The 22,053-nt window shown below is 38.7% G+C and overlaps 1 protein-coding gene across 2 annotated transcripts in view; it reads right to left on the bottom strand.

Moving 5' to 3' along the window:
• Positions 1-22,053, bottom strand: part of MYOM2 (myomesin 2) — a 226,877-nt gene that overhangs the window by 10,146 nt on the left and 194,678 nt on the right. For both annotated transcript variants that reach the window (XM_063916675.1, XM_063916676.1), the window contains 4 exons: positions 21,569-21,682; positions 17,094-17,181; positions 13,795-13,833; positions 6,608-6,713 (listed from right to left, as the gene is read on the bottom strand). In XM_063916675.1, coding sequence (XP_063772745.1) covers positions 6,608-6,713; positions 13,795-13,833; positions 17,094-17,181; positions 21,569-21,682 — 347 coding nt within the window. The remainder of the gene's footprint in view (positions 1-6,607; positions 6,714-13,794; positions 13,834-17,093; positions 17,182-21,568; positions 21,683-22,053) is intronic.

Genomic DNA, 22,053 nt, shown 5'->3' with positions numbered 1-22,053 from the left:
TTACCCTTTTCACACAAAAACAAATAGGATCTGCAAAAAGCCATGGACCTGTGTGTTTTATGGCTGTGATCATGGAAAAAATGTTTACTTATCTGGGATTTGGTTTCAACTGCCTGGGGCAGGCAAAAAAAGATCCCTGATAAGTGTCTGCATCGGGACTAATAGGATAACCTCGGTGAGTCAATTAGCCACAGTAAATTACCACAGCTAATTGGATACTGCCCTTTGACTTTCTTTGACTTTTAAACAAATTTGTCTTTACTCCACAACCAGTCGGGCCCTCATCTTAATAACATATAATTAATTATATGTTGGAATTAAAGACTCAACCTTAATAAAAATCTGACTGTTAAAGAGCTCTCAGTTTCCCCCAAGATAAGGATTTGTAGAAAGAAGTCCAAGAGTGAATAGCTAAAAGGACAATCTACTCAGTGATGAAGAGTAAAATACACTGCTCAAAAAAATAAAGGGAACACTAAAATAACACATCCTATATCTGAATGAATAAAATATTCTTATTAAATACTTTGTTCTTTACATAGTTGAATGTGCTGACAACAAAATCACACAAAAATTATCAATGGAAATCAAATTTATTAACCCATGGAGGTCTGGATTTGGAGTCACCCTCAACATTAAAGTGGAAAACCACAGTACAGGCTGATCCAACTTTAATGTAATGTCCTTAAAACAAGTCAAAATGAGGCTTTGTAGTGTGTGTGTCCTCCACGTGCCTGTATGACCTCCCTACAATGCCTGGGCATGCTCCTGATGAGGTGGTGGATGGTCTCCTGAGGGATCTCCTCCCAGACCTGGACTAAAGCATCCGCCAACTACTGGACAGTCTGTGGTGCAATGGATGGAGCGAGACATGATGTCCCAGATGTGCTCAATTGGATTCAGGTCTGGGGAACAGGCGGGCCAGTCCATAGCATCAATGCCTTCGTCTTGCAGGAACTGCTGACACACTCCAGCCACATGAGGTCTAGCATTGTCTTGCATTAGGAGGAACCCAGGGCCAACCGCACCAGCATATGGTCTCACAAGGGGTCTGAGGATCTCATCTCGGTACCTAATGGCAGTCAGGCTACCTCTGGCGAGCACATGGAGGGCTGTGCGGCCCCCCAAAGAAATGCCACCCCACACCATTACTGACCCACAGCCAAACCGGTCATGCTGGAGGATGTTGCAGGCAGCGGAACATTCTCCTTGGCGTCTCCAGACTCTGTCATGTCTGTCACATGTGCTCAGTGAGAACCTGCTTTCATCTGTGAAGAGCATAGGCCGCCAGTGGCGAATTTGCCAATCTTGGTGTTCTCTGTCAAATGCCAAATGTCCTGCACGGTGTTGGGCTGTAAGCACAACCCCCACCTGTGGACGTCAGGCCCTCATACCACCCTCATGGAGTCTGTTTCTGATCATTTGAGTAGACACATGCACATTTGTGGCTTGCTGGAGGTCATTTTGCAGGGCTCTGGCAGTGCTCCTCCTGTTCATCCTTGCACAAAGGCGGAGGTAGCGGTCCTGCTGCTGGGTTGTTGCCCTCCTACGGCCTCCTCCACGTCTCCTGATGTACTGGCCTGTCTCCTGGTAGCGCCTCCATGCTTTGGATACTACGCTGACAGACACAGCAAACCTTCTTGCCACAGCTCGCATTGATGTGCCATCCTGGATGAGCTGCACTACCTGAGCCACTTGTGTGGGTTGTAGGGAAGTCATACAGGCACGTGGAGGCCACACACACTACTGAGCCTCATTTTGACTTGTTTTAAGGACATTACATCAAAGTTGGATCAGCCTGTAATGTGTTTTTCCACTTTAATTTTGAGGGTGACTCCAAATCCAGACCTCCATGGGTTAATAAATTTGATTTCCATTGATAATTTTTGTGTGATTTTGTTGTCAGCACATTCAACTATGTAAAGAACAAAGTATTTCAAAGTATTTCATTCATTCATTCAGATGTAGGATGTGTTATTTTAGTGTTCCCTTTATTTTTTTGAGCAGCGTATATTAAATATATAAAATGTATAATTAATTGTACTTAGTATACAACCAACAAGATAAATTATCATTTCACCTCCTGAATTCAGCTACTGTGGATGCAAACTGGCAAAATGATGGAAACAATCTACATTACTCACCATCCAAAAGGATCCCCACGCCATGCTGTAGCATAGCGGCACAACAGATATAAGCACTCCACATTTTATCAAGCATTTAGTATCAAAAGCAATACTTTTGATTTTACTAGCACACCTGTGCGTAGAACCCCATGGCCGGTTGCTCAGACCAGTGAAGAGGCTCCACTTTTACCCACTGCCTACCCATAAGTAATTTCTTATTTTGATCTTTCCCCACTCTTTATATAAGTGTTTAAAATAGACAAGGACAAAATCTATCTCACCAGTCACATTGTTTTGAACAGACATGTTTTGAAGTTTTATATTTTGATATTTGTAACATCTATATGTAGTTGCAACACCATTTTATTTTAAAGAAACAATTCTATCACATTCAGGGTTCATTTTAAAACATGTTGATCATTAGGGTCCAAAACAAACCATGCAACATTTACCACCCCAGTTTTATCTCAAATAATATGTAATAAGAGATGAAAGACCATTTAATAAAAAACAGACTGATTATTGTAGAACATCAGCTACAGTATGTTAGTTTTAAATTGATATGCAAGTCCAGCAATGACAAAGTAAATCTGCAGAACTGAATTTCATCCTGCAGTAATTTCCTGTCTAATTGGCACCACTGTGTTCACTATTGCAGTAATCTAAACCATCATCAAATTGGCAAAATAAAAATCTAGAGACTGTAAATGAATACAAATTGTACAGCTAAAACATTGATATATTTAGGAGATACCCTTTGAAAATGAGGCCATGTTTCATTCTGTAAAGATATGCTTATGATATTGTTGTTATATGTCTATAAAGTAAACAAACATACATACAAATGCTATATAATAGATGAATATACTGAGTAGAACTATAACACCACAAAAAAAATCTTCTAATCGCACAATAGATGCATCCATTGTATGAACTAAGACAATATTCATGTAGACACACCTTATCAGTTCACTAGAACCAGAGGCATCACTGAGGGGTCCATTCGTCATCACTAAATGTCATGAAAACAGTAATTCTCATTTATATTTGTAATATCCACGCATCAAAGCTACTCCGCACAGTAGTAATGCAGGAGATGTTCTCACCCTTCATCATCGACCCTGGTCGCAGTCCCCATGACCTTTATTAATCAAATGCGAAAATACATAATTTTGGAGTTTGACTATGGGTTCCCATAGCCGCACTCCTTCCTATTGGGAAGAGGTCTGGGTTGTGAAGGGGGATCCATTTGGATGCCTCTGCTCCCTCCATTCTGTACCCTCCCTGGATGTGCACATGCATGAAGCCAGTTCACACACGGGGTTAGGTGCTTTTTGGAGTAGCTGTTCCAGTATTAGAGATATAGTGAATTGTTCTGCTAATTTGGAATGTGACACCACAAATCACGGCGAATCAGATACCTATAAATAACGGGGTCAATAGGAGAATGTTGATGAATATGCCCCTTACTGATCTAATACTGTAAATTGTATTTTCATGACTATTGAGCAAAGGCATATCTAGACATTTGTGGCCCTTATAAGAAGACCTTTTAAGGGCCCCTATATACTGTCAAAAGGGTAAACATACACATACTGTTGTACATTGGGGGTAATTCAGACCTGATTGAAGCAGGAAATTTGTTAGCTGTTATGCAAAACCATGTTCACTGCAGGTGTGGCAGATATAACATTTGCAAAGAGAGTTAGATTTGGGTGGGTTATTTTGTTTCTGTGCAGAGTAAATACTTGCAGCTTTATTTTTACACTGCAATTTAGATTTCAGTTTTAACACACCCCACCCAAATCTAACTCTCTCTGCACATGTTATATCTGCCCACCCTGCAGTGCACATGGTTTTGCCCAACTGCTAACAAATTTGCTGCTATGATCAGGTCTGAATTAACGCCATTGTCAGTTTTCAGCACCATTGTAGGCCATGCTAATATTATGGTTGACCATAAGTCAATCCAAAATGTAGCTGCATCCATTGTGTGCAAAGAAGATCTCTGAAACTTTATTTTCTAAATGAAAAGTTCTTCTATTTCAAAAACTTTTGATGACAGCTACGCAATTGTCAATTATTATACAGATATTTATAGAAAAGGATGAGACTAGCATCCTCTGGTGTTGTATGTTACTGTTTCCTAGTAGATACCTATCACCAATCCAAATGCACCATAAGAATGAAGGTGTACCTCACAAGGTGGTTTGGAACCACTTTTAAATTGCAGGTTTTATCTACTTCCTGGTATAGATTTCATCATACATCAATATCAGTTCCTACGATGATATAGCTCAATGGTGTCAGGATGATAGATAGTGTCTAGTTAGACAGTCAATAGATAGACACCACTTTAAACAGACATTAGGTCGACAGGGTCGAAACGTCAACATGAAAAAGGTTGACAGTACAAAAGGTCGACAGTACAAAAAGTTGACAGGGTCAAAAAGTCAACAGGGTCAAAAGGACAACAGGGTCAAAAAGCCAACATGAAAATCGTCGACATGAAAAAGGTAGACAGTTTATTTTTAAATGTACATGTTTTTAATTTCATACCTTCTCTATCCATGTCGGCATAGAGTTGGTTATAAACCTTGCTCACAGTGTGGTGAGTGAAGTGAGCTCCGCGAGGGGATGCCATTTTACAGTTGGGTGTCCCAGCTGACAAAACTATCCACACAAACCACAAAAAATGCCAAAAAATGGTGTCTACCTTTTTTGCGTCGACCAGTTTCATGTCGACCTTATGACCCTGTTGACCTTTTGACCCTGTTGACCTTTTGACCCTGTCACCCTAATGTCTGTTTAACATGTGATGTCTATCTATTGACTGTATCTATCATCCCACACCCTAGCTCAATATAGAAAACAGAGAAAGCAGGCACAATAGTGTAATAAAATCAAAACACCATTTAATGATTAAAAATAAACATAGATTATCTGAAAGTTCTCTTAATCCACAGGAGAATCAGGTAGCGGTTTAGTCAAATATCCTCAACATGTTTCATCTTTTAATGCAAATACAGTAGCTGGACTTCATCAGGAGTGAAGTTTAGCTACTTGCATTAAAGGATGGAACATGTTGAGCATACGATCTTGTGAGATACAGCTTCATTCTTAGGGTGCCTATGGATTGGCGATGGGTATCCACTAAGAAACAGTACCATACTACACCAAAAGGCGCTATTCTCATCCTTTTCTTTAGATATAATTGAAGTTGGCAATGAACAGTGGGCTGTTTTCGAGAAAAGCAGCCACCCTGTTGGAAGGGAAGTGTAAAGAGACTGTATCTGAGGACCACATCATATATTGTTGAACTATTAGGGACAATAAAGATAGTTATCATATCTCATTATTGCTAACAAAGGGTGTACCGCCGCTTACCACTATTTTATCTTATTATTGTATAGATATTTATGAATTTCTGATAAGATCCTTGTATATATTTGTGCATCTTACTAGTAGGTATTTTATATAAAATAATTTGTACAATATTCATTGTAAAATCTTCAGTTATCTTAACGCAAAAAATGATCAGGTAGTATATTTCAGCAAAGCATTTTCATAGAATGACTTGTTGTGGTGTATTTATCGGGTTAGGTAGGCTTTACTGGTGGCTGGGATCGGTCTATTCCCACTCTATGGGTGTCATGGACACCCACAAGTGGGTATAGTCCCTTTTAGTTGGCATGTTGACTGTCAGGATTTTCAGTGGGCTGAATGTAGATGGAGGTATTGTGAGCGGCGGTATCCTTACCACCAGTCACATAACTACATCCCGTATTTATCTATTCACATGGAGCAGGTCATTGGTCTGATCACCAAATTAATGTTTATTATGTGGCAATATAAAGTGATATCAGGAAATAGCCGATTCCAAATATCAGCAGTTGTTCTTTGTAAGAGATTTTCACACTCTAAAAAATATATACAATTCAATCCAAAACCTTATTTGTTCATTTTAAAAATGTTGCATAGTGCAGGGATTGTATTCATTATTTGTTCCATTAAAATTCAGCTTAGTGTATCTTTAAATATTCAATGTTCAACCTAGTGTATATTTGGTATCCGTTTGGATGGTCGACCATGTTATGGTCGACAGTCATTAGGTCGACCACTATTGGTCGACATTGACATGGTCGGCATTGACACATGGTTGATACATGAAAATAGTCGCCACATGAAAGGTTGACACATGAAAAGGTCAACATGAGTTTTAAAAAAAAAATCTTTTGTGGAACTTTTCAATACTTTACAATCCACGTGGACTACGATTAGGAATGGTTACCTGTGCCGAGCGCAGTGGTAGCGGAGCGAGGCACCTTGCCCAAAGCATGGTGAGCGAAGCATGGTGGTCGACCAGTCATGCCAGAACCGTATATTTAACATATAACTTGTATTTAGCTAATTCACATTCAATTAAACGTTTCCATTCTTTAGTGCCAAATGAGCTAGCACAATACTTCATGGCTCCATACCTCTGGTACCAAGCCACTTTCATCTCTTCTGTGTAGTACTTCATGAAACAATGGAATCTAATTCCCTCTGGTGTGCACTGAATTTTAAGCTCAGAAGCTGACGATCCTAAAGAATGAAGAATAGGACATATCACATGATTTCATGTCCCTTACTCTCAGATACAGTTGTTCTCTAGATATGCAGTACAAAGCAAGAAGAGCTATTTTTAGTGCTGTAGAGATACATTTTTTGCAAAACAGTTATATTTGAAATAGATTGAATTACTGACTTTGATGAATTTTTATAACAATCCTCCTACACGAATGCAGACAGCTATAATAAGACATTATAGTTTTCTGGTGGAACAGGATATTATTCTTTCCAAACAACCCAGTTTTACTTTAGCTGTCTTAACAATGAGCTCTTAGACACAACATTTCTTGGTACCTTTTCTTTCTACAAATGATAAACGCTCAGTAATTTCAGTAATTCTATTTATAATAGACTCTTCACTTTATCTTTGAGAGCTATTGCAAGATATTTCAAATTGTTTGTTTTGTTATAAGGAATTTATTAACAATATATATCAGTATAGATTAAAAAGATAGAATGTAATTAGGTTTAAGCAGACTTTACATACAAATTGACTCTCTGTTGTTACCTTGAACGATATTTATTCTGTGCTGTTAGTTACAGTAAATGTGGACAAAATGAATTACAGCTGTCAGCATAATACATTTAAGAAATATGTAACTGGATTAATTAAATAAAACACAAAAGTAAACTTGAGATAAAGAATATATTGCAGAAAAGGTGAGATGTCATGGAATTTTCCCCTAGCTGCTGTGGTGGGGATTTGTAAACTAAACTAATCCAAGAGTGTATATAATAAGTATAAGGGTATTGTTAAGGATGGGTTAAAGAATATTAAAGGAAACTATCCATAACTAGTACTCTAAACTTTAGCAAAGCCAACTTTGACATGATGAAGGAAGCGTTAAGGGACATTGAATGGGAAATTCTGTTTCAAGGAAAAAATACTAAAGAGAAATGGGATGTATTAAAATCACTGCTAATTAATAATACTCATAAATTTATTCCCACCAGCAGCAAAAAAAGGGAAAAAAATCCCAAACCTATGTGGTTTAACAAAAATATAAAGGAATTAATGGACAAAAAAAGATGAGCATTTAAAAAATACAAATCTGAAGGGGATGCGGAGTCATTCCAGCACTATAAGGACTGTAACAAAATATGCAAAAAAAAATAAGAGCGGCTAAAGTAGAAACTGAAAAACAAGTAGCAAAGGAAAGCAAAGCGAATCCCAAAGAAATTTTTAAGTACATCAACAGCAACAGACTAAGGAAGGAGAGTATACACCCTCTAAAGGACAAGAGGGGAGTCTTAATCAAAAATGATAATGACATAGCAAACAAACTAAACAAGTTTCAAACTAAACAAGTTTTTTTCAACGGTATTTACCAGAGAGGACCAAATGCTGGGTCTAACACAAAATCTCAACAAAGATAATGTCCCACTGCTAAATGCTTATTTATGTGAGGAGGTAGTCTGTGACCGATTAAAAAAGTTAAAGATTAGTAAGTCACCTGGTCCAGATGGAATTCACCTGAGAGTTCTTAAGGAGTTACACGCTGAACTAGCAAGACCTCTATATATGATCTTCATGGATTCGGTTAAATTTGGTATGGTTCTCAAAGACTGGCATATCGTGGTGGTAGTGCCGATATTCAAAAAGGGGAGCAAATCTGACCCAGGTAATTATAGACCAGTTAGTCTTACATCTATAGTGGAGAAAGTATTGGAAGGTATTCTAAGGGACGGTATTCAAAACTTCCTTGAAGCAAATAAGTTCATTAAAAGGAAACAACATGGATTTGTGAAGGACATATCATGTCAATGCAACTTACTTGGCTTTTATAAAACAGTAAGTGCAAACCTTGATCAGGGTAAGGAGGTGGATGTAATCTTTTTAGACTTTGCCAAAGCTTTGGACACTGTACCACACATGCGTCTTATCTATAAGCTACAAGAAATATGGCTAGGGAGCACAATATGCACTTGGGTCAGTAATTGGTTAGATAATAGGGAGTAGAGTGTTGTGGTCAAAGGATCATTTTCAAATTGGACTAAAGTACTAAGTGGTGTGCCACAAGGGTCTGTACTTGGAATACTTTTGTTCAACATTTTCATCAACGACCTAACAGTAGGTCTAGAGAGCATGGTGTGAATTGTCGCAGATGATACCAAATTGTGTAAGGTTATAAATACGGAGGGGGATGCTGAGTCTCTCCAGAACAACTTAATTAAACTGGAAGCATGGGCAGCAAAATGGAGAATGAGATTCAACACAGACAAGTGTAAGGTAATGCACTGTGGGGCCAAGACCAGAAATTACCCCTACATACTAAATGGGGTAATACTAGGGGATTCTGTACTGGAAAAAGACTTAGGAGTTCACATAGATATCAAATTAAGCAGCAGTACCCAAACTAGGAGTGCAGCAAAGAAGGCTAATAAGATACAGTATTAGCATGCATAAAACGGGGAATTGATGCAAAGGACGAGAGTATTATACTCCCATTATATAAATCACTAGTGAGGCCACATCTTGAATACTGTGTACTATGTTGGGCACCATATTACAAAAAGGATATCCTGGAGCTAGAAAAGGTTCAGAGGCGGGCGACCAAACTAATCAAGGGTATGGAGACGCTGGAATACGAGGAAAGGCTTGCAAGGCTAGGCATGTTTACATTGGAAAAGGGGAGACTAAGAGGGGACATGATCAACATCTACAAATATATAAGGGGTCAATACACAGAGCTCGGGAGGGACCTGTTTTCTATAAGATAATCACAGAGGACACGTGGTCACTCGCTTAGGTTAGAGGAGAGGAGTTTCCGCACATTGAGGCGAAAAGGTTTTTTCACAGTAAGGACAATACGTGTTTGGAATTCCCTGCCTGAGAGAGTAGTAACAGCGGACTCAGTCAACACCTTTAAGAATGGGTTAGATAAATTCCTATTGGATAAAGATATTCAGGGTTATGGTGCGTAGGCACGCATTATAGTTAATATAACTAGTCTTAATATAAAAATAACTAGTCCTATAATAAGATTGCATAGGAGACCACAAATAGGTTGAACTCGATGGACAATTGTCTTTTTTCAACCTTAGTTACTATGTTACTATGTTACTATAAGCCACCAGTCTCTAGATAGCACTGCACACTGCAGTCCCTATTATTCTCAAAGGGGACTGAGGTCTGCCCCATATTTACCAAGCTCTGAAACGCATTCATTTTCACTTTTAACTTTTTTTTTTACTGTTTTGAAAATCTGTTAACTCAGCACAACCTGTATTTGCCTATTATCTATCATATATTAAAATAGAATTGGTCATATGCTAAAGGAATTTATTGCAATTTTTCCAGTGGGGTTGGAACTGCAACATATTGCAACACATTGCCTGTGATTTTGCCTTCCTAATCATTGGATTTGGCCTTATCTTTAATTTAAAGCAAATTAGCAACATTCAAGGGATGCCCGAGCTAATAAGTTGTTTATCATAATGGCAGGTTTTGCTGTGATTTACAACTGGCGACTTTAAAATTGTCCTAAATCACAAAAAGTGTTGATTTGCAGCTTTATAAACTCTCTTAGGGGTAGATTTACTAAGACGTGGACTGTCAAAAACAGAGATCATTGACAACTTTGACAGTTTTAAAACAGCAATATAAATAAATAGTAAAGAAAGCTGGTCCTATTGTTGTTTTAAAGCTATTTATCAAAGCAGTAGATTATCAGTAGCTTTGACAACCAATTCCATAGCAAATATATTCCTTAGAGGGGATCTAAGTGAACAGATTAAGGGGCATAGTCATCATTGGTGCAGGATTGCCCCCAATGATTAAATATCCAATTCACCATGAGGGGAGGTGGATACTTAATTAACAGATCAATGCAATATTGATCTGGTGTGGCGACATAAGCTCCAAAAAACCCTCAGTGCTGAGGTGGTGGAGAAATCCACTTCAATACCTCTAGCAACCTAGACCACATTCCCATACAGTAGGAAGGAGTGGGTATCTGGCAATTAACATCATCTGAAGATGGAGTTGGTTCTTGCAATAAACGTCCAAGACTTTCAGTTGCCTAATTTTACAGAATATATAATTAACAGAATATACAGACTATATAATGAACACGCATCTAAACAGTATGGGGGTGAAGCTGGGGGCAGCCCAACAGCTCAATGAGCACTGGCCATGAGACTATACACCTTTTTGGGCGCAGGCAATCCCTCTTTTCTACTCCCACATGTTGGAAGGTAAGTGCTTATCTGCTATATGCAACAGCAGTCAGTATTTACATGCATTAAAAACATAGTACTTGCACCTCTTGCATCACAATGTGCTTTGATCAGGTGTAAATTTGCAAGCTGTAGGGTTGATTCTGAGTCAGATGCAAGCGCGGCCGTGGCTGCATCTTTGTCAGAGCTAGGTCTGCATCTTTATGCCCATGCTGTGCTGATGTTGTTCATACCGAGATGATTACTTGCAGTGGTGTAAATCCATTGTGGTGCATCTTTAGATGCACAATCAATTGTGCCATCAAAACTTCACCAGCCCTATGGTAGGTGCTATTTCTCTATCTCAACATGGTGTCCTATATGAGCAGTTCTGTGTCTTTAGACGCTGTCAGCGCATGGGCAGATTCAGGGAAGGGTCGATAAGTGCAGTGGAACATTGGGCAGAGAGTGCAGAAACTGCTGCTCCTCAGCATTTGAAACCTTTCTCACCAGCCCAGCAACCAAGGACTCTCTCACCTTGCCCAATATGTCACTGTGCTGCTATACAATGGCCAGGGGTAAAGAGTAGGCAATGATCGGTAATGAATAGTAGAGAAATATTGCAGGGGGAGATCTTACTGATTGTCATCTCCCCCCTCATCCACTCCATGTCAGTGATTCTCCCACATCTGGCTAGCCACCTACCTGGAACACCCACTAAAATCTCTTCTCCCTGCGTCAAATTCATTCTGTATACGGTAACCTTTGGGATGCATGCGCAGTGCGACTCAGACGTATGCACAACACTTACAACATTGGCCAAATGCATACATATCAGCATTGTATGCACTTAGCATCTGACTTAGAATCCGGCCTGTTAAATAAATTTTCTCTAAGCCAAGTAAGGCCCCCCAAAATATATATATATATATCTTTGTTCTGATTATTGGGAATTGTGTGGCTACAATTTTTGTTCTCAGAATGTAGTTTATCATTTTATAAACATCCAGTATCTCAGCTATTTTGTCTACAATTTGTGTGCTTTCTCTGTCTTCTCAGCCTGCACATATGTGTATTTCCTTCTAAAACATTAACAGAAATACACATTTTTCAAAAGGACTTCCATAGCACAGTTAAGCTAAGGAATATTACCATATTCATTTTTAGACCCAGCTGAATTTTTTTTTTAAATGAGGTGAAACACTTTAAAATGCATTTTCAGGAAGAGCTTTGTAATTACTCAAGGGAGGTTGAGAGTAGAAGAGAAGAAAATTAAAGATTATCAAGGATAAGATACAGTTTATATTCCAAAATCTCCAGAAGCGGTATTGCAATAAAGGTTTGTCTTCTGCAATTGCTTGCAGTGAAAGGTATTAAGATGTTTTAAAATATATTACACAAGATCAAAATTACATCTATATACTGACTTACAAAATGCCATGCACAAAATGTCATCTGGAATACTAATCAGATGCAATGCAGATTGCCCAGATCCACCCACCAGCCAATTCATAACCACTGTGAAGACAGTGGCTGGTAAGAAAGCATAGAGGATATCGGTTTCAGTACTGTGGTGCTACCACAGCGCAAAGTAGCACACTCTGCATCAATGGAAAGCAGAGTGTGCGACTTTGCGCTGTGACATCACAGGGTAGGGATGGGATTGGAAGGGTGGCATCAAACTGTTGATGGCATATAACCAGTGCCTGTTAACAATTTAATGGTTTAACTGTTGATGGTATGCTAGTGCGAATGCACAATAAACAGCTGTAGAATACAGGTAACCAATGGAGAGACTGACAGAGAGGAGAAGCAGTTGTTGAATGTTTAAGATCTACCGCGCAGCTGCATACAAATTGTTTTATATTGGTTAAGTCTGGTTTTGGAAAGACCAGTAAGGAGACAACTGCATTAATCAATGTGAGTGAAGATAAGAGCATGAGTTTTTGTAGTGCCTTGTGTAAAATATAGGCGAATTCTGACTGTGTTTTGTAAGTAACTGGATTTGGAAACAGATTGAATATGGAGTAACAAAAGAGAGTCCAGAGTCAAGCAAAACACCTAGGCAACAAGCATTTGGGGTAGGGTTGATCATCGAGTGATATAAATATCAGAAAAGAAACTTCTATTGGCCAGTGGAAATATTATTAATTTTAATTTGGAAAGATTAAGTTTGGTGGTGAGATGACATCCAAGATGAAATGGCAGAAAGGCATTCAGTGACGTAGACCAATACAGATGGTGACAAATCTGGGGAGGATAGGTAGACTTTGGTATCATCCCCACACAGATGATACTGAAACCTGAAACAGCTAATTTGCTTGCCAAGAGACATGGTACAGATTGAGAAAAGCAAAGGACCTAGGACTGAGCCTTGCAGTACTCCAACTGATAGAGGTAGCAAAGAGGAGGTGGATTCAGAGAAATGTACACTGAAAGAGTGACATGTTGAGTAGTATGAGAACCATGCTTGGACTGTGTTCTGAAGACCTATTGATTGTACTGTTTGTAGGAGAAGAAAGTGGTCAACAATGTAAAAAGCAGCAGAGAGATCCAAAAGAATAAGTGAGTGATGGCCTATAGGTTCAAGTTGACATCAAATTATTAACTTCTATATAGGCCTTATATAGGCACTACTACTATTGGGTGGCCAAAAATTGGAGCAGTTCAAATGCAAGCTCTGCAGGTTATCAGCAATAAGTTGGGTCCACCAATAATATTATTTCCTCCTGAAAGTTGGGTGTACTGAAAAGACCATATAAGCAGCACGAAGTTGAGAAAATGTGCAGAAAACATACCAAACTACAAGGAACAGAACTTGTTTCTACTATTACTGGTTTTAAATTGATTTGGCTTTGTATAATTTAAAAAGAATAAAGAAAAGGTAACGCCTTACCGCTTACTTTGCTCATTCCTAGGACAATGTCTTCATACACTGAGAGAGAAAAAACAAGAATACATGAGTGATTGTATAGTTAAAAAAAATGCATCCAAAGGGTAAAAACAACCAAAAGCATGTAAATAATATACTTTTACAAAACAGCTCCTTCTATTTTAGTCAAGCATATGAAGGCTGTGAGATACAATATAGCGCTTAATTTTCAGTACTCTGAGGTAAACCCCTTTCCAACATCCAGATTGTAGATCCAGTTCTGGAAGTGTGTTTTATATGGGTCCTGGACAGATGATCAGAAAATCTGATCACTGAGTCCCCAACCCAGAAGTAGACTGGGGTAAGTATGTAAACTTGGCAATGTCATATTACGCCAATGTAAGTTACTTTTACAGTGCAGAATTAAGAGCTCAATAGTAACAGTGAACTATCTTGCATTCTAGCTGGCTATTACAAGCAGTCATGCAATACTGAAGTACAGGGAGATCAAAAAGTAAAAAAATAAATAAAAGATAAATATGAATGAAAATCACATACAGATTAAGTAAAACAAAAATATGAAAATAAATGCCGTCTTCCAAATTGACTTCAGAGCAGTCGCGTATCTATAATTAGTGCAGTGTGTTCCATGCATATGGACCCCTGGGTCCAGGGGGGCTCACACTGCATACCATGCACTCATTTTTGCTATATTTATCTCTCTGGAGTCCCGTCGATGGCAGCAGCACTGAGCAAATCGCCAGTAAAACGGCACTGTGGCCATTTCCCAGCCTTTCATGCACAGAGGGAAAATCAATGGGAAAATGGCCACCACGCCATTTTCACGGAAACCTGCGCCACTTAGTGCTCAGAGTCAGTATACTGTACAGTAGCTGCGCTGCCATTGCCTACTAGAGGAGTGGTGCCTGGACGTAGACTGCACACGGGCCTCCTCCTCTCTTAATATGCCCCTGCTTCAGAGGACAATAGCGTAGTGTCACCTAATAATAAAAAATGTGCAGGTGTCACACAGAGTGTTGCACAAACCTATAAAAAAAGGGGCCAACACTATAAAGTTAGTCCACAACTGGCCCTGTCTTTCATTACTGCTGCCATAAAGACTTTTGCACATTTTCAGTTATACATTAAAAAAAAAAAAAATACTTAGTTGTTGGCACTAAAAATGCATCAGGGCTCAATTAAAATATAAATAAATTGGAAGTTCTATATCCAGGAGAAAAAGATGTGCAAATGTTTTGGTCTTCCTGTGGTTGATATTATTTCTTCACAAAATTATAGGAATAACCATCAAAAGACTGTTGTTAATCTGTCTTCCCTGGTGTACCCTATGCAATACACATTTTGTAGCATATCAAATTAAATTGCTATGCTACAAAATTAATTCTCCATCAGTTGCCAATAGAAACAATATTCATGGTGAAAATAATAATAATTATACTACTACTTCTACTACTACTACTACTACTACTACTACTACTACTACTTCTACCACTACTACTAATAATAATAATAATAATAAAGTATTATTTAACTTATATTATTTGTTTCTAAAGTAAAACCCAGCTTGCTATTTCACAAACATAGTCATTCAGGCAAATATAAAGATCATACTTACTGAGCTTTATGCGTAATGCATTGGTACAAAAACAAATGGAAATTTAACAGATGAAAAGGAGATCTATAATTACACATGTAAAAGGTCCACTAAATTATGTATAATTGATTGAAAAGACTACAGAAAAACTTTACTGAGGCTTTTACTTGCCACTCATTATGTATACCTTGCCAATAGAATCCTCTTAGTATCCTATTAGTAATTTTATTTACTCATAGGTGATGTCCCAGAACATGGTTATTCATGAATCCTAGCACATGTTGTTAGACATTATTTGCCATGAACAGTCATTACAGAGTTGATAAAAAAATGTTCTTTCTGCTCTATAGGACAAATTGCTGTTTACAAAAAAATGGATGCAAGAACATTACCAATAAATTGTGTTCTCTTAATAATTTAAACAGTTACCTTAATCATCTGCAATGTGTGTCAGCTGCAAAATTTAGCAGGGAGACTCTAATGATTTCTTAAAATGTACTTTTAAAGAAGGATCATTATCAAGAGCAGATGAGCCAATCTCATCATTGGAAATACAGTATAACTGAAAATCAGATGTGTTTAATTTTTTATGTTTTCGGAAGCAGGTGTCTTAGGGACTTCTATTGATTAAACTGGGGCAATTGGGGTGGCAAATGGGCTCCATTTGGGATTCCAATTCTTTTTATTTATCTTTCACTTCTTTCCTTTTGTAGAGGCACTAGTGGCCTCATAATAGTGCCTCTAATGTTTCCTTTTCAAGGTTCTGGATGGCTCAAAGAGACCGGAGACAGTATTTCTGTATTTTTGAGGTAACTATAGACTTAAAAAGGAGAAATCAGAGGGACATTCTTGAAAAGATTTTCAGCAAATTGTAAAATCTCCTATGGACTGGATGATATTTTTTTTTTTTATTGTACCCATAATATATACCCTGATGGGGGAGCACTTGTCCTGTAATTTTATTTGATAGATCTCCCCCAGAGTGAGTAGTAGAGGTGCATGTGGATATGTGCTGAGTAGACAGTTGAGGCACGTAATGCTACCCTCAAGGTGTTTTGCGGAGAGCATTGCTTATGCTTCATAAATTAGCTCCCTAAATCTCAGATTGCACAGAAATATATTTATTTATTTATCTCTTCTGTGTATCAGTCAGCAAACACTCATTCTGGTTACCATGTACTCAAATGTAAATTATGAACAGAGAGAATTTTCAGCTGGTGACTGAACATAAGTCATATAAAGACAGGTGGAAACGTCTTTTCAACTGCCAAATGCAAAAAGTTCATTTTCACCACGTAATAAGTCTGATAAGGACCAATATACCAGCATATCCCTTGCAGATATAATATTCATTTATAGTTATTGAAACATTTCCAGATAAAACAGTAGCATTAGTTGTACAATACAGTTTTATTTCTATACCAGTGCCTCAAATTGCCAAGGGTGTAGGATTGCTGTTGTGGATTAACAGCATGGGAACAGAATAATCCCTTCACACAGGTGATGTCCTTGGAGCAAGATCTGTCCTACTTGTGCTTGGGCTTTCTGCCAGAATCAATATATATGATACCAAAGTGTGTATGATGCCGAGCAGAATTAAGTAGTATATCACTGCTCTTTACCTTCAGGATTATTTAATATCACTGTGCTATTTTTATATAAGAATGTTTTAGTCTCTCATGCAATAGAGAAATATCTGTGCTTTTACCTTTTCCGGAGAGTTCAAGAACAGATATGTCTTGGCCTCTATCATCTTTCAATGTTGACTTATATTCACCTTGATCCTTTTTAGTCAGCTAGAAATAAATGAAATGTAAACGTTATGTCACTTTATCAAGTTGGGATAATAAATGAAAGCAATATTACTTTATCTTTAGAGGAAAACATTACTCCATAGTAGTCATTTACAATGGTCAGATGCAATACAAATACAGTAAGCACATTTATTCTTTGTGTTCTATTACTGCCGGCACACACAATTATATATATATATCTACAGTATGTCACAGGCTTTATACTTGAGCTAAATGTTAGCATCTCACATACCCTATGCACATACTCTAGGAACAAACCAGGAAAGTCAGAAGCAAATATTTACTAGATGTATCCTTTTATCTAAGAAAAGAACACTCTGCGCTATTTAAGAACCTTCCAGACTCCAAATAAAGTGAATTCACATGTATACATAAAAACACCTTTTTATTCCGGATTAGATTAATCACATAAATCTCTAATTAGTAAATGGAACCACATAAAATTCTTAATCTAATAAAAAAGCTATCATATACATATATAAATTTAACAACTCTAATTAATTCTTATTTTCAAAAGCCGGCTTTCTATATGCACCTAAAATAAAATATGGATCAGCTCTCATGCGTATATAGTAACCACAATATGTACAATAGGGGATATACTTATTAATTGATGTGCAAATCAGTATTCTCAGATTGTCCACTAACTGCTTGCAGAGAGACAGAATAATCAGATGTAGTAATCACCGCTTGTTGTTACAAAGTCTCAAAACGGCTCCTTGTGTTATTACACTGAACACTCGTTGTTACAAAGTCTCAAGCAATTCCTTTTGCATAGATAATAGTAACAGTTCCTGATTGCCTAATCAGGCTGCCTAAATGGTTAAAACTGTCACCCTCCGTCTTACACATAGATGGATCCAGCTGGAGATACACTGCACTGCCGGTCAGGTGCGGCTAGGGAGCTCCGGACGTCTCCGGCCCCCAACGTATGAAATGCAGCTGCAGTCCCAAATTAAGCCGCTGATGTAATTTCGCTGGCGTCCGGCGTGGTGCAGTGATTCTTAGGTGATAACCGCAATGAATGATATTGTCATCAGATGTCCCTTCTTTCCTCTATCCTTTTATCTCACTCAACTGATGACCCCATGACCACAGCAATATCATTATCCCATAAATTTGATTATAATTTTATTATAAAATAACTTTGTATAATTGAAGAGACAAACATTTTTAAAACCACATGTAAAAATAAACAAATTACAGGATTATAAAAACTGTGTCACCCTTCATATTATGGGCCTCATTTAAAGATAGGTGTATGTAAATTTCTGCATCTAGATGTATGTGTGCATATTCTAAATTTGCTGTCCCTGACATCTGGAAAGGTGGAAGGGAAGTATAAGTTAAGTGCTATGAGGGCATGATCATATGAGTGACCTAATGAGATTGGCGCATCTCCAGATGAACTTCTTAGCAGGTATATTTTTTGTATATACTTTTGCAATAGTAGTAACAAGACACAATTTTCTCTGATATGTATAATACTCCATTAAATGATATTGGTGGTCATTCCGAGTTGATCGCAGCCAGCAACTTTTTGCTGCTGCTGTGATCAACTAGTCCACTCCTCTGGGGGAGTGTATTTTAGCTTAGCAGGGCTGCACAAGCGATCGCAGCCCTAAGCTAAAAAAAAATTTCAAGTAAAACAAGACTAGCCCTGGACATACTTACCCTGTGCGACGATCTCAGCGATGCTGGAGCCGGCTTTGACGTCAGACATCCACCCTCCATTCTCCTGGACATGCCTGCGTTTTCCTTACCACTCCCTGAAAACGGCAGCCAACGGTCCGGATCCACCCAGGAATGACTTCTGACAATCATCTTGCGGTCGCAGAGCTTTTTTCGTAGGACGCAACAAAACCCGGCAACCCCTGTTGCCGGGCAATGTCGCACATGTGCAGTGCGGCCGCCGCGCAATCGCATTCCCGACCCGTTCGCACTGCAGCGACAAACCGCTGCATGCGAACGGGTCGGAATGACCCCCATTGTGTACATATAGGATAATGCAACTTTCACATTTACTACTAAAGTACAGATGTAGCCATGTTCATCTTTGCTGCAATGCAGCATGCTGTATCACGGCTTACTGCAAGGTGCGCCAGGCTGCAACTTGTATACTGTACCTCAGAAAACAGAGCAGGCATTGGCGTTTCTATAATGGGTGCAGTGTGTGCGAGGCACATGGGCCCCCAGGTTCAGGGGGCCCACCCCCCGCACACACTGCACCCATTTGCTTAATACTTACCTCTCTGAAGTCCCCCGTCGAAAGCCATCCCTTTTCGGCAGCGCAATAGAGTTTGAACACTAGGGGGAACATACTCTATTGCACCTGCTGAAAACTCCGGAAAGATAGCATGGCGGCCATTTTTCCGGAGTTTCGCGCATGCGCATTAGCAAAATCTTCGGGAAAATGGCCACTGCGCCGTGTTCCCGGAGGTTTGCGCATGTGCAACAGAGTCTGTTCTCAGACTCTATTGCCGCTGCCGCGGAGAAGGATGGCACCGCCGAGGGACTCTGGAGAGGTATTAAATCCTGTGCATCAGTCAGAGAGGAGGGGGCCCCTGAAGCAGAAGGCTGCACATGGGCCTCCTCCTCTCTTAAAACGCCCCTGAGAGCAGGAGGTGTAATGTGTAGAATGCATTACAACTCCTACTATTTCCTTATGGCAAGGAGACCTATAAATGTCCCCCCACCTCATAAGTCCAACAAAGCACAAAAAGGATGGAGACCTTCCCTCCGGCAATGTCTCATAATCACACAGATACTTAGATCATAAAGTCCCTCAGAGTCATTTTTTTTTAGTTCGATATACAGTATTTTGAGATGATTAAGCATAAACGTTGGCGTATTCTTTATTTGCAATATCATTACACGTATGCTACATTGAATTCTGTCCCACTTCTATAGCTACAAGTTGTCATTTACAATTGGCCATTTAAACATAAGACTCAGTCACCTTTATTGTACACTGTGCATATCACGTAATTGTGTATGTATACTGTAAAACTAGTGTCCCCTACTAACTGCCACAATAAGCCTGTTGTATTGCTGAATTCTATATCCAAAAGATATCCCCTTGTTTTCATTAACTCTTTCCTGTCTCACATAAAACGTTATTAATGCACAAAAGCAGGTCAATGTTACCACAACAGGGTGACTTTACATTTTCAACTATTCTGAAGCTTCACTGATGTCATAGATGTGACCTATCTCTGTGCAAAAAATCATGTGCAATTTGTGTGTTAATTACTTAATTATAACTGATGACATTCCCCATTGAAAGCTTCCTTCTGCACTTCCATATTGCTGTGGTGAAAGATGTGTTTGTACTGGCCATGCACACCTTCCAGGTTTTTGGGGAGGGATTCAAAGACCCTCTAACCAGTAATATAGTAGCCGAGGCTTGGCCAACCTGTGGCTCTCCAGCTGTTGTGAAACTGCAAGTCCCAGCATGCTCTGCCAAAGATTTGTTATTAGGGAATGCCAAAACTGTGGCAGTGCATGCTAGTTTTACAACAGCTGGAGAGCCACAGGTTGACCAGGCCTGTAGTAGCCTGTAGGCAACAGTGGCTAAAGCCATCTAACAATGGCATTTACTATCAGGGTCAAGCTTTTTGGGGATTCATAAATTGGTGAAGACTACACTCCCCATGGAAAATTTTGAGGATGACTGTGGTGCTTTGCTGAACCTAGGAAATATCACTAACTCTTGCATTCATCCTTTGTTAAATAGCTCTGAAACAAAAAGGTGCCTCAATCAGGTAGAAAGTGCCATTTCCTTATGCTCACTAAAAGCAATGTAATACTCTAATTACAATGACACATTATATTTTGTCTTTCAAGTGACCACACATTCATATGGAATCTGAAGGGTATTTATGAAAAAATAAGGGTATACAGTATTTAAAACCAATTGCCCTAAATTAAGAAATTACAAGTAATAGTTACAGTAAGTAAACAAAATGAAAGTCAATTGTTCTTTGTTTAGTGATCACATAGAGCAAAAAACGATACTTTCCATTGTGGATGATTGTTTATCTGTGTATGCTTAGATTAGATTTTCCATTCAAACACAAGCAAAACTGATGTATGGCACTTATTTGATGTAACTAGGCATGAGCATCAAACAATGACTAAAGACTCCTTATTTAAAGAAATAATTCTCCTCAACACCCTGGCAGAATGTTCTAGTTCCCTATAATGATCAATCCAACTGCTAAATAGGTGTGCTGACTGGAAGGACAAGAGAAATGCCATCAGTCCTTATCTTCAGTCACTGTTGTGCTCTGTGTATATTAAGGGGCACCATGCAAATAAAGAAATGTATATTAAAAATGTTGATAAAGTTATGATTTCGGAACGTTACCTTAGGAATACGGAATATGCACACGCCTTTCTGCAGATCAGGGACATCCACGGCGTCTACCGGTATCTCTTCTTTGTACCATTTAAATACTGTTTCCTTCTTTGTATTTGCTACCTGTGAAGTAATAACACTTGTTTTGTCAATGCAAGGCATAAATATTACATATGAAAGTTGTATTGTTATTTACTAAAGAAATAATGTATTAGACATTAACATTTTTGTTATATCCTGTTTATATAGCGATGTACCTGTACATATTTATGAAGTGCCAGTTAGAAAGGACTCTCCGCTCATGAGAACTTAAAAATTAAAAAGAGACTAAGGGGCAACTTGCACAAGGTAGAGAAGAAACAGTCACATAGTGTATTCCAAATAATGGATGAAGAATTGATACGTGCTAGAGATTGCAAGGGAAAGACTAAGGTCAGACTAGAAAACTCTCTCCTGTGACCATGTTTTGTTACAGAGTCTCCCGCAGAGACTCA

Source organism: Pseudophryne corroboree, chromosome 4 (genome assembly GCF_028390025.1).
Source record: "Pseudophryne corroboree isolate aPseCor3 chromosome 4, aPseCor3.hap2, whole genome shotgun sequence".
Classification (NCBI taxonomy): Eukaryota; Metazoa; Chordata; class Amphibia; order Anura; family Myobatrachidae; genus Pseudophryne; species Pseudophryne corroboree.
The sequence above is the reverse complement of the archived record's forward strand: the minus strand, read 5'-3'. Positions and strand labels throughout refer to the sequence as shown.